Source organism: Mastigoproctus giganteus, chromosome 11, assembly GCF_048544385.1.
Source record: "Mastigoproctus giganteus isolate SK-2022 chromosome 11, ASM4854438v1, whole genome shotgun sequence".
Taxonomy (NCBI): Eukaryota; Metazoa; Arthropoda; class Arachnida; order Uropygi; family Thelyphonidae; genus Mastigoproctus; species Mastigoproctus giganteus.
Genome location: NC_143585.1, coordinates 99436404 through 99449352, shown reverse-complemented (window position 1 = coordinate 99449352; position 12949 = coordinate 99436404). Strand labels below are relative to the sequence as shown.

The 12949-nt window shown below is 34.0% G+C and overlaps 1 protein-coding gene across 1 annotated transcript in view; it reads right to left on the bottom strand.

The window, feature by feature from the left end:
• The window catches only part of LOC150078289 (casein kinase I-like), a 158408-nt gene that overhangs the window by 37032 nt on the left and 108427 nt on the right, over window positions 1–12949 (bottom strand). Inside the window, exons 5-6 of the mRNA XM_090385224.1 lie at window positions 12061–12200; window positions 1034–1187 (exon numbers count right to left, since the gene is read on the bottom strand). Coding sequence (XP_090241350.1) covers window positions 1034–1187; window positions 12061–12200 — 294 coding nt within the window. The remainder of the gene's footprint in view (window positions 1–1033; window positions 1188–12060; window positions 12201–12949) is intronic.

Below are 12949 nucleotides of genomic sequence, written 5' to 3'. Positions count from 1 at the left end.
TAATGTATTCAAATCCAGTTTATTTAATAATAATTTACCAAACCTTCCAGTGTCAGAGATTTTGATCATCCGAGGTTCCCTCGGTCCAAATTATCTCGGATAATCAGAACTTTACTGTATTACTTTTCTAGATTTTACAATAAACAGAAAATATTGAGTATATCTCTTCTTAAATGTTACATTGTAGTTCTTTGGTACCTTAGTGAAGGACACTGTTAAATAAAATTTATATTTGCACCACCTACAAAGAAAATGCAGTCTAACATTACAGTGTATCTAACATTCCATTTTGTGTGTTGCACATACATACTTGGTGCAACATCAGCTGGCATACTTTGACAGTCAATTCTTTAACTACAGACATTCAATATTATACGAACTCACAGAATATTTTTAAAAATTTTAGCTGAATTGATGTTCAAATTTACTATTTGTTTACTTTTGTTAAGTTAACCTACAGAGAACAGTGGCCATGGCCACTGTTCTCTGTAGTTTACTTGTTATGTTCAGCTTATACAAGGACATCCATTGACATTTGGCCTAGATAGCAATCAAGTGAAATATAATCCTTTTTGGAGTTCATAAGTGCAGTTCATAAGTACAGTCTCCTTTTTGTTTCTTAGTACAGTTTCTTAGGAGTATTTCTGTTTCTTGGTACCAGCTTTTAATCCTTGCCAAGGAAGACTTCCTCAATTAAAATACATCAGAACATAACCTAATGACTCTATAATGTCATCTCACTGACTAAGCAAATTAAAGTTAAGGGTTTACATAAGTAATACTTTGTTTGATTTTATTTTGAGGTAGCAAAATCACAACTTACTAAGAATAACCTTAATCACAGTATTTATTTGTTGAATTTGCTTCATAGTATAAAGTTGTGTATTAATATACAATAAATTAAATCAATATATTTATATATAATAAATAAAACTTTGGGTTTCTTAACTTTTGGATTATCCTTTCAATAAGGTTAAATTTCACTTGCCTACTGAAAAAAATAAATAAAATGTGTATGCCAAGAGGAACTTACCTTACAAAGCACATCAACAGGAGTAGACATCTTTTTCTCACTTATTTTTTCATATTTTTGTTTCTTAGTACCAGCTTTTAATCCTTGCCAAGGAAGACTTCCTCGATTAAAATACATTAGAACATAACCTAATGACTCCATGTCATCTCGCCGACTAAGCAAATAAAAATTAAGGGCTTATATAAGTAATACTTTTCAAAAAGCTCATCATTATATATACCAACCCAAAGTTTATACAAGGATAGGAACAAATCATAGGTACTTATCAAAAGCAGCACAAAGATGATTTAGTGATGCCCATAACATGACACAATGAAGTTCATATTTTTTAAATAAAATATGCACTTGGTACAAAAAAAACCCCCGATATTCAAGTGTACCTTATTATTTGTAAATTTAGGAAAATTGAAGGAAGAACCTCTTCCTCATGGTTAAATTTACAATGCAGAGATTACTGTGAAACTTAAAGTAGTGGGTTTTCAAAAGTGAAAAGATAGTATATTTTTTGTTTGATTGGTGACTGGGTTATGATTTCTGATAAAGGCAAGAAGTGACACCACATTATGAATCCCAGTTATCAAGGACAGTGGAGGGAAGAACGGTTAACTAAGTATACAGATTTTTGCTGCTCTCATTATGGAAAAGATGTTTATTAAACTTTATGGGGAAAGCACTGCTGATCAATTCCAGTCATATGTTTGAAGAGGACATCATAAAAATGTTGAAATTCATTGCCAGCATATACACACTATATGACCAAAAGCATTGGGACACAATATAGTTAGGGAAGGACATTACGTGGTAGTTTTCCATTAAGATTATTACTATATTTAATATCACTCATACCATGTGAAATTAATAATATAGTTTATTAAGCTAATTGCCTAAACCACTATAAATTAAGGTGACATTTACACACACGTTTTAATTCAAAAACCTAATGCACAGTAGAGCTTTTAATCTGTGCCGGTTCCAACCCTCCTAAGCATATTTTCTGCTAACTTCTAGTAGGTGTCAACAAGAATTCCCCTCTATTCTGAGCTAATCCACCACCACTGTCCAGAAACCAGTCCTGTAATAATGACAGAGCCTATTTCCATAGCAATCCTACAGTGTAGGTCAGTGTTAGCCGATTAGTGACTGATGAGCATGATATGGTCTGCAATGCTTTCCAATGGTTGTAGCAGGTATGGGGGGGGGAAATTATTTAAGTTCTATAACAATAAATTAAAAATTTCTTGTTGAGTTTCTTTTTCCAAACCCAAAATATGAAACTTGTCTATCAGAAAATAAATACTTTTTAATATCTGAATTAAAAATATATAATAGTGTTCAACCAGATCTTTGGACCTTCCCTGAATGACCATTCAACACATTAACCGAATAGCCAAAATATCCTAGTAGGTCACAAACTTTGTAGTTTCAGGCACTGCCACCATGTCTTCGAAACAGCCCCAATACCATCAGAACAAGGAGGAAAATTCCAGTTTATCAAACTGTAACAGGGTGCTTAATGATTTTGTAATAACTGAAAGCAAAGTGGAGAAGAAATTGTTGAAGTTAAACGTAAGGAAGGCACCTGGGGTGGATGGGATCAATCCAGTTATATTAAAGGAGGCAGCAAAGGAAGTAAGCAAACCATTAGCCATAATTATGAGAGCATCCTTGGACTAGAGGAAATCCCCACAGGCTGCAGATGTGCAAATGTATCCCCAATTCACAGAGGGGGGGGAACTAAGGGTGACACGAGTAATTACAGTTTAACTTCTGTTCCGGGGAAAATAATGGAGTCACTTGTTATTAAAGATGCAATACAGGATCATTTAGACAAAGACTGCAGTAATAATTCAGAACAGCATGGGTTTGTTCAGGGAAAGTCTTGTCTGACAAATATGATTAGATACTATGATTTGGTTACAAAGGAACTGAATGCAAAAAATAATTATGATATCATATACTTGCATTTAAGGAAATGCTTTTGACACTGTTGCACATGGAAGACTACTGTACAAATTGGAGCAGTGTGGTATTAAGGGTTTTATTTATTTATTTTGAATGTATTGGGTACAAAGATGTGTGCTCAAAGTTCACAAAAATGAAATAACATTTATAGGTTGTAATTAATCAAGGTCAGTAACTGCAATAATTAATAATATCCAAGATAAATAGTAAATACAACTAAATAATAAGAATTAACAGATACTAATACAAAAAATAAAAATTGAACTAGTCCAAAAATTTCAAATGAATCAAGCCATTCTAATGCCTCATTGGTACAATTATGCACAGCAGTGATTCCTCCAGGGAGGCTAGGCTGTCAGGTGCATAGCAGCTACGTTCTCACCCTGCATCCTGTGAGTAACCTCTTTCTTGAAACTAAAGCTGCTATTAGCAAGTCAAATTCAAGTGATTATGACCAGAACATAGATGTGTGCTTTACAATATTAAGGGTAAGTTGCTACAATGGATAAAAGGGTGGTTGAGTGTGAGAAGACAGAGTGGTAATCAATGGACGACACTGCTCTTTGTGGACTACTGTTATTAGTGGAGTCCCCCAGGGTTCGGTGTTGGGCCCACTGTTGTTTTGTATACAAGTAATTCTTGACTTTACAAGTTAATTCGTTCCTAGCACACGCTCATAAAGCGGGAATTTATTTCCCATAGACAATGTTAAAAATAGGGGTTACGTTATCAACAGTGAAATTAGTTAGCTAATTAGTTTATGTTTAAACAATTATCGATTTATCCAAAGAAATGAAAATGTTGCCTGTAAAATCAAGCAAATTATAATAATAGAGAAATTATTTATGACTTACAAATGTTAAAGAATGTTTATTCTTAATCAACATCATCTACTAAATGCACACTTATTTGTTCACTCATTATTGGCTTGGCACTCAGTGGTTTGTTGCACAAGGAGTCGTCGTCTTCAGATATGCTTCAAGAGGCATTTATTTCCAAGATAATATTCTCTTTTCTTTATAAATTTCAATAGCACGCATAAGCATTTCTTAATGGAACGCACAAATTGCAACTAACATGATTTGCACGGAGTAACAACTTTACGAAGCTTAAAAAAAAAAAGGAATGAAGAGTTCGGTACAGGGCAAACATTTCACCATAATAACATAAAAACCCACACAATTTCAGCTAACGTATTTTCACAAATGCAATAATATCGAGTTTACTACCTGTTTATAATTGCTTGCAGTGACAGAAAAGCCCAATAAACCAAAAAATGCAAATTGTTTTTATTGTTTTATGATAGTAACCTCAAGAAACGTGCTTTAGAAAAATATCACAAAAATTTGAACTTCAGAGGTTGTGGAATGAATTACCAAAAAACAATGTGTTATTGGGTTCACAATACAATTGTACTTTCGCAATATCGGATTAATATCGTAAAGTGGGGTACATCACTGTATTGGATAGCTATGCGCGTGGTTTGAAATGCGGAACTTACGAATGTTTAACATTCATTTTTTGCAATTAACGTTCTTTTTTTTCCATTTTGTTGACACTTGGGAAAAAAAACAAAAAAAACTTGTAAATCCGGGAACTCGTAAAGCAAGAACTGCCTGTATTTATGAATGATATTGATGAAAGTATATCAGGCTTAATGTCGAAGTTTGCAGATAATACAAAGGTTGGCAGGGTTGTTAATGACAGTAATGGCAGTGTGCTACTGCAACAGGATCTAGAAAATTTAGGCAGATGGGCTGAGACATGGCAAACAAAGTTTAACATTGACAAATGCAAAGTACTGCATATAGGTAGAAGTAACCCCAGAGAAACATACCAACTGTGTGGTACTACACTTAGGGTGGTAGAAAATGAAAAAGATCTGGGAGTAATTGTGCAGTCAGATATGACATTTTCTGAGCAATGCAGACAGGCTGCCACAGCAGGTCATGGGGTATTGTCAATGAGATACAGGAATTTTGCTAGTAGGGAAAAGGAAGTGATTATCACTTTGTATAAGGCATTGGTCAGGCCAAGTCTTGAGTACTGCATACAGGTCTGGAGGCCTCATTTAGGGAGGATGTAGAGTTGCTTCAGCATGTACAGAGAAGGGCAACAAGATTGGTGAGAGGAACGAAGGGATCCTCTTACCAAGAAAGGCTTAAGTTCTGCAAATTGCAGCAGCTGGAGATTGGGCACCTGCAAGGTGATCTGATTGAGGTGTATAAGGCCTTGAATGGGTTGAGCACGCTGAATTCTCATGGGATTCTTCCACTTGCTGAGATTATGAACCTGAGGGGGGCATAAATTCAAACCGAAGAAAGACAGTTGTAGAATAGATGTGCCTTTCGCCAGCAAGTGGTTAATTGCTGGAACAAACTTCCATCTGTCATTGTGGACTTCCACGACAGATGGAAGCTATCAACAACAGAAGTTGATTGCTTAAATAAATTCAAGGAGGAACTTGACAAACTTTTAGAGGGAATGGATGTGTGAAATTGGTTTTTTTTTTTTTTTTTTGGCTGTTGCTACATAAGCTCATAGCTCTTGCATCACATGCCTCTCTTACTACTACCACTACTATTCCTGACAATTTATTCAAGTTTTAGCTTTTGTATATCCAACTAAGACAAATGGCTGTTATTTGGAATTTCAAGGATATTTTCTTACCTCCATCTATTATAAATTAAAGATTTCTAGATAATTTGTGAGTAATGGCCACATTATCTAAAAACGACCTTGCAACATACATACATATATATATATATATATATATATATATATATATATATATATATATATATATATATATATATAATTATTCTTTTGTATTATGATGGTTCAGTTCGCATTTTATTTTTAATATTCTATTATAGTAGTTTTATTTAATTTCTTTTTAGCTTTTTCTGTTGTCCCAGTAGCTGTTTTAGCAATGCATGGGTACAAACAGAGTACCTATTATTATTCTTTTGTATTATCATTCTATTGTGGTTTAATTCGTCTTTGTTCATCATTAATGTCATTATTTTTCGCCATGATGAATCCATCATGGTGAAAAATAATGACATTAATGATGAACAAAGACGAATTAAACACCGGCGCGGACAATGTTTAATTAGCCATCATGGCGAAAAATAATGACATTAATGATGAACAAAGACGAATTAAACCACAATAGAATGATAATACAAAAGAATAATATATATATATATACACACACACACATACAGTATATGTGAAGTCCATACATATACAGTACTTAAAATATACTCCATACGGTCACAAATTAAAAATTAATATACATGCATACATTTACATACATACACATACTCAAGAAAGGTTAATTATTAACCCTGCTTGCTATTACTAGCTGTGCTGCAGAATTTAAGACAAACCATCTCTGACTGCTCACTGGGGGTGAAGGTAGATGGCTCTCTGTCTTCTAACTTCTCCACTAATGCTGCTGTTCCCCAAGGTTCAGTTCTTTCCCACATTCCTTTCCTCTTATACAGTAAACCTTCATCCATTACTGGAAACCCTATCTATAGTTTTGCTGATGACAACAGACTGCATTCCACCTTCCAGTGTGCACCTTGCGCTGCACAAGTAACTTCAACTTCTCACATATTCACTACCAATTCCTTAAATGCTGATTGAGATAATTCTCCAGTTTGGGGAAAGATAACTAAATTAATTTCAATATTTCTAAAATGCAGTCCTGTCTTGTAACTCGCAAAATGGATTCTTCTGTTTCTATACTTATCTTCGACGACACTCAGATTTCTAGATGAGAAATCTCTATTAAGGATTACTCTGGCTTCTAACTTCTCTTGGCATAAACATATCACCAACTGCTGAGAGTGAAAGAAAAAACTGGGTTTCTCTTTCACTCTCAGCATTACTTTTTTGTAAACAGCTACTCAACCCTGAACAAATATCAAATCTACCCTACCATTGAATACTGTTCCCACATCTGGGGGTGACCTTCCCATAACCTCTCTCAGGCTTCTAGATCTCTATTCAAAAGATGGCAGCTAAGTTTATTAATGAACCATCTCTTACCGTCTTTCCACTCTTTGTCTCATAGATGTTCTATTTTTGTAGCATTCCTTTTCTGTAGATACTTCGATGGACACTGTCCTTTCCCCCATAATCTTTCTCTCAAACAGGTCCAGATATGAGGTGCAACCAGTAAATATCAAATTAACATCCAACCTCAAACTCACAGAAACAATTTTTCTTTTATTCCTTAAACTTCCATTTTCTGGAACAACCTCCTTTCACACACATTTCTTGAAAATCACAATCTACAGAAATTGAAGTCTAAGGTCAAACGAGTACCTTCTTTCATCTTCTTAACCTTCAATCCAGGTATGGTACTAAGTACTATAGGTTCTAATACCTTTTGCATTTGGGGCTTTCATAAAAAAAATAACTAAAAAACATGTTTCCTATATATTGATTTCTTTAATACAGTAAAATCTCCTTAATACAAACTTGGTTTATACAAAGTACACGTTTATATGAAGTACATACCATTCCCCTGTGGAAGGATAGGCTTTTCTATGTAAATATATTCATTTATTACAAAATTTGGTTAATATGTATTACAAAGTTCGTTTTCACCCCGTGAGAAATAAATATTGTTATTTTGTTATTTTGTACATTTAATCTTAGCACAGCTGTCCGATTATTACCCCTGGCCACCCGGTTCTCTGTTTCCCGAAGGATGGCACTGACTTGTTAGAAATTATTTTTGTGTAAACAAAACCAATTTATAGTAGTTACAACATAAGTGCATTCTGAAAAACATCATGTTAAATTAACAAAAGAATAAAAACAGTTTTTCTAAGTTGTTTACATACACTCCCTCGTTCTCCACGGGATTAAGGTCAATCACAATTGGTATGCCAGTACAAAGAATCTTTTGCTACAATATACAGTAATCTATATTTTGTGCCATTTTATCTGAGCTGATGTCTTTTGGAACTTGTCTTTAAATTAATTTAAAGTATGTTTATATTATATCTCATCTAGTAGTGTTATGGTTACAAAACAAACTGACGGAATTGAGCCTTGAAATTAAACTGAAAATTATACAAGAGGCTGATAGGATTGAACTTAGCAAAATGGACATTACAAAGGAATACATCCTTTACCTACTTCATCTACAATACTGAAAACCTGAACTATGTGACACTGGAGCAGCGATAAAAAAACAGGAAACGAATTCCTGGTTCAAAACACGAGGAGCTTGAAACAAAATGTTTTGAGTGGTACCAACAAATGTGTGCATCTAATTTGCCAATATCGGGTCTGATTTTGCAAGAAAAGGGAAATTATCTGGCTCAGAAACATGGAATTAGCAACTTCAAATGCAGCAGTGGCTGGCTCCAAAGATTTAAAGACAGGAATAACTTGGTTTCGCAAAAATTTTTGTGGCGAGTCTGGATTAGTCGACAAGGTAAAGGCTACAGACTAGTTGTGTTCTGTACGGGTCCATTCTTGAAAAATATGAGGCAAAGGATATTTTTAATCTTAACGAGACAGATTTATTTTATAATTTGCTGCCAAACAAAACATTTGTTATTCGAGGAGAGTCTTGTCATGGTGGAAAATTAAGTAAACAAAGACTCATTATTCTGTTATACTGCAATTCAAATGGCAGTACAAAAATATGCCCACTGGGAATTGGTAAGTTTTCCAAGCCAAGATGTTTTTTCAGCCTTGGTTATCAAAAGTGGACAGAAGAATAGCTTCAGAAAAAAGGAATATTTTGATGATTGTAGATTGTTGTATAGCACATTCTGCCGAGACACTTCAGTTGACAAATATATGGCTGTTGTTTTTAACCTCCCATTACTATCCATAGCCAAGTGATAAGGAGCAAGGAGTGCAGTAGCACACGCTCTTTGAGGAGACCGGGGATCAAGCCCGACTGCTAAATACAAATACAATCGATCTGCCAACCCACACTGGACCGGCGTGACAGATTATCATCCATTTCCCTCAACATGAATTGTTGAGAAGGGTCCATCCTGCAGTTGACCTTTTTTTTTTGCCACCACAAGGAAGCATACAGAGCCTGCTTAATAAGGTACTTGATCTTCAGCATAGGAGGGAGGGAACAATTTGCAGCTAAACTGGAATGTTCTGGATCCTATCCATAATCTTGTTATTGATTGGGACAGTATTGCATCAAGTGTAATAATCAACTGCTTCAGAAAGAGTGGCTTTGGAGAGAATATCATCGAAAAACATGGTCAGTGACATCAAAAAACAGCAAGTGAAGAAGCACACACTATCATCTAAAAAAGATGCCCAAAATGCAGTGAGCATAACAGAGAATGTGTTGGCCTGCAGTAATGTTCATAAAGAAACAACCATTGCATTTTATAATGTCTGTGCTGTAGTTAAAAATGCACATAGGACAAAAACTTTGCAAACATTGGATTCTTTTCTTAAATTAGATTAATTTATCAAAAAGTTAATGGATTGTATGTCTCCTTTTATATTAAGATTAATTCTTTTACTGTGACACTAAAATATCATATATATATCAAAATATATACTGTACAATATTTTCATTTCTGTTAATTGCTTATCGCTTAGTTTATCTTATAAATAAAATAAAATATTTAAAAAGTGTGTTAATCCTACTGTATTGTTAGACAAGGCTTTTGTTTTTATTATTTTATTTTATTAATTTAAATTAATTTATTTTTGATATTATTATTATTCTTATATATAGTATGTGACAAAAAAAAAAATAAATAAATAATAAAGATTAAAATTTTGACACTTTTGGGGGACCTCGTTACTACAAACCTCATTATTACAAAACGTGAAAATTTAGGTCCCTTGAACTTTAATTATAATTCTTAAGACTATAATTCTTCTTTTACTACTTTGTGATAGTAATTACATATGTACTTTATTTTTATTTAAATTATATTGTTTCTTTTCTCTTAATTTATCTTAAAAATAAAAGAAAATCTTAACAAAATATGTACTATTCTTATTATCATTAAACAAAGCTTTGTTATTTTTTAGTTTTAGTATTTTATTTTATTACTTTATTTTATTATTTATTTTTATTATTATTATTTCTTATTGTTAGATATATGCAGAAAAAAATGCTACAGTTCTGACACTTTGACCTCATTACTGCAATCATTATTACAAAATTTTGAAAATTTAGGTCCCTTGAGTTTTGTGTTAATGAGATTCTGTGTGTGTGTGTGTGTGTGTGTGTGTGTGTGTGCGCGTGCACGCACGCACGCACACACACACACACTGGGTAGTTATAAAATAAGTTTCCCTATTCAGGAGGCCCTAGTGTCAAAACGGTTAGAGTTAGCACTGGGAAAATCGGTGGGTATGTCATTTAGGGAATGGAGAAGCGATTTGTAGAAGAAAAAAAAGTAGTACAAATTTTTGCCACCAGGGAAATGGTGCTGCACATATGTAAAAGTTATCATTTACTTCAAGACATGCTGCTTACGCAAATGACATCCTGTTAGATAAAAGCAGAAAGACCAAGGCCACTGTCAATAACCATTATGGCACTTACAAAAAAGGAACGTGCTCTTTTAGTAAAACTGTTCTACCAGAATAATAGTAATGCAGCATTACGTGAATATCACAAACTTAAAGGCTCGTGTAAAGGACCTTTGACGTCAGTGGACTTCGAAAACTAATAAAGAAATTTGAAGCGACCGGGGAGTCAGGTGCAATACCAGGCAGAGGACGGCCACATATCGGAACGGAGGTAGTGGATGAAGTGGCGGTTGCAAGGGCCTCCAGGTCAGAATGCAAAACACTACCAGTCAGTAGTGCCAGAGGTGTGTCAAGAGACTTGAACCTTCCTTGGTCTACTGTACATAAAGTTCTTCGAATAATTTTACGCTGGTTCTCGTACAAGATTCACGTAGTGCAAGAACTAAAATCCTGTGATCAGCAACAACAAATAGACTTTTGCTCTATGATTTCTGGCTCATATGGCAAGCGATACATGGGCTCGAATGATCTTGTGGTCCGATTAGAAACGTTACACTCTTCATGGGGCTGTAAATGCACAAAACTGCAGAATATTCTCATCCATCGTCGTGCAAGAAAGAAAGCCCACTACAAAGTCCATAGGTTACAGTACTGCAGATTCACAGCAGAGTTTATCTTTGGACCATTTTTCTTTGAAGGGTCTACACCTCAAGCACCCCACCCCCGTAAGGTGTACGGTAACCACCCGGTATATACATGTAGTGATGTTGTTATTTGGTTTTTAGGAGCATTAGCAACTAAGGCCATATTGCTCCGGGGATATGCGGTGGTCATTCCCTGACCTTTCCGCATCCTCTGTATTTGGTGGATCACGGGCTCGAATTGTGGTCTAATCGTGTGCGTGAAAGAAGCGTGTGCTACGCACTGCCGCTCCTGCCCACCTGGCTACGGAGGCACCTACATGTAAAAGCAGATTGTTAACACGTAGTTACTAGTTGTACATCCCACCGCCAAATTAAGCAGTGGTTACCTGTATTTTAAATGGATAATCCTTATAAATAATTATATTCACTGGGCAGTGCTGGAAACTGCTGAAAATAGTTATTTAAATTTGTAATTGACAAGTGTAATTATTAAATACATTAAAAATATATTAACCTTTCCTAGTATGAACCAGAGCTATAATGCTCAATACATTCTACGTTGATATCAATATTTGTAAAAGAATAAGAGAAGTTTACCTCAATATGATAAGTAGAACACTTCCATATGATACTCTCCAGAAATTAAAACGAAAACAATTAAAAAAATCAAAAATAATAATTAAAAACCAAATGAGTTCATTTGATTTTTAATTATTGTTAATTATTTCTTACTGTAATGTAAGATTTTTTATTTTTTAAAATTGTTTTCGTTTTAATTTCTGGAGAGTGTCATATGGAAGTGTTCTACATATCATACTGAGGTAAACTTCTCTTATTCTTTTACAAATATTAACTTTTCCTTTATTGCATTGGATTCTTTTACATAAATTCGTTACATTCCTTAAATTTATATGGTCTTACCTCTGTTCTATTCCTAAATGAGCGTTGATACTGGCATAGCGGGCTGTACCTGTAAGATTTTTGTCTTCCCGATAAGGAATATGTTGCCGAGTACGGCTTTCTCTGTACTTTTTTGCCAAACCAAAGTCAATAAGAAAGAGCTAAAAAAATAAAAATAAAAAGTGAGAGGGAGATAGCAATTATAGAAATGAGCTAATAAACTCACACACGTTTTTAATTGATACTTGGATATTACAAAAAAAGTGTAATTACTGAATATTTTATGTACTTCTCAGCAGTTATTGTATAAAGATAGCAGAAGTTTGATTACTGATATAGAGAAATAAGTTGTTTTTTTTAATTTCTCTCTAAATATTTATAATAAATATTTCTAAAATCGAAAATTTATAGTATAAAAAGTTTCCATTAAATTAAATTTATATGAAATAAATTAAGTTTTATTTTCAGAGCAAAGTTCAATAAATAAGTATAAAAGCATTTGCAGATACAATTACACTTTTCTCTATCAATCACCCAATAACAACCAAATAATGTAAATTATTAAAAAAGAGCTTGTCATGTATATTTCTTAATAATTCTACACCCCCCCCCAACAAGTATAAAAGCAACAGGCTTTATGGGAAGAGAAGAAAGATCAAAATATTTTAAAATGAAAAGGAGGTTCCTGAATCACTTAAAACTTGTGTACTCCAATGGCTGAGTCACCAGAGTACACATATGCTGTACATACACATACCCAAGCACTGTGGATGAGTTGCAAAGGTGAAACTCAGTTGTTAACAGTGGACTTGACCTATCAAAGAAAGAAAGAAAAAAAAGTAACAAAAGAAGAAAAGTTTTTAGTTCAGTCAATGGAGAGATAAATACGAATGTATGCTGGCTGTTTAAC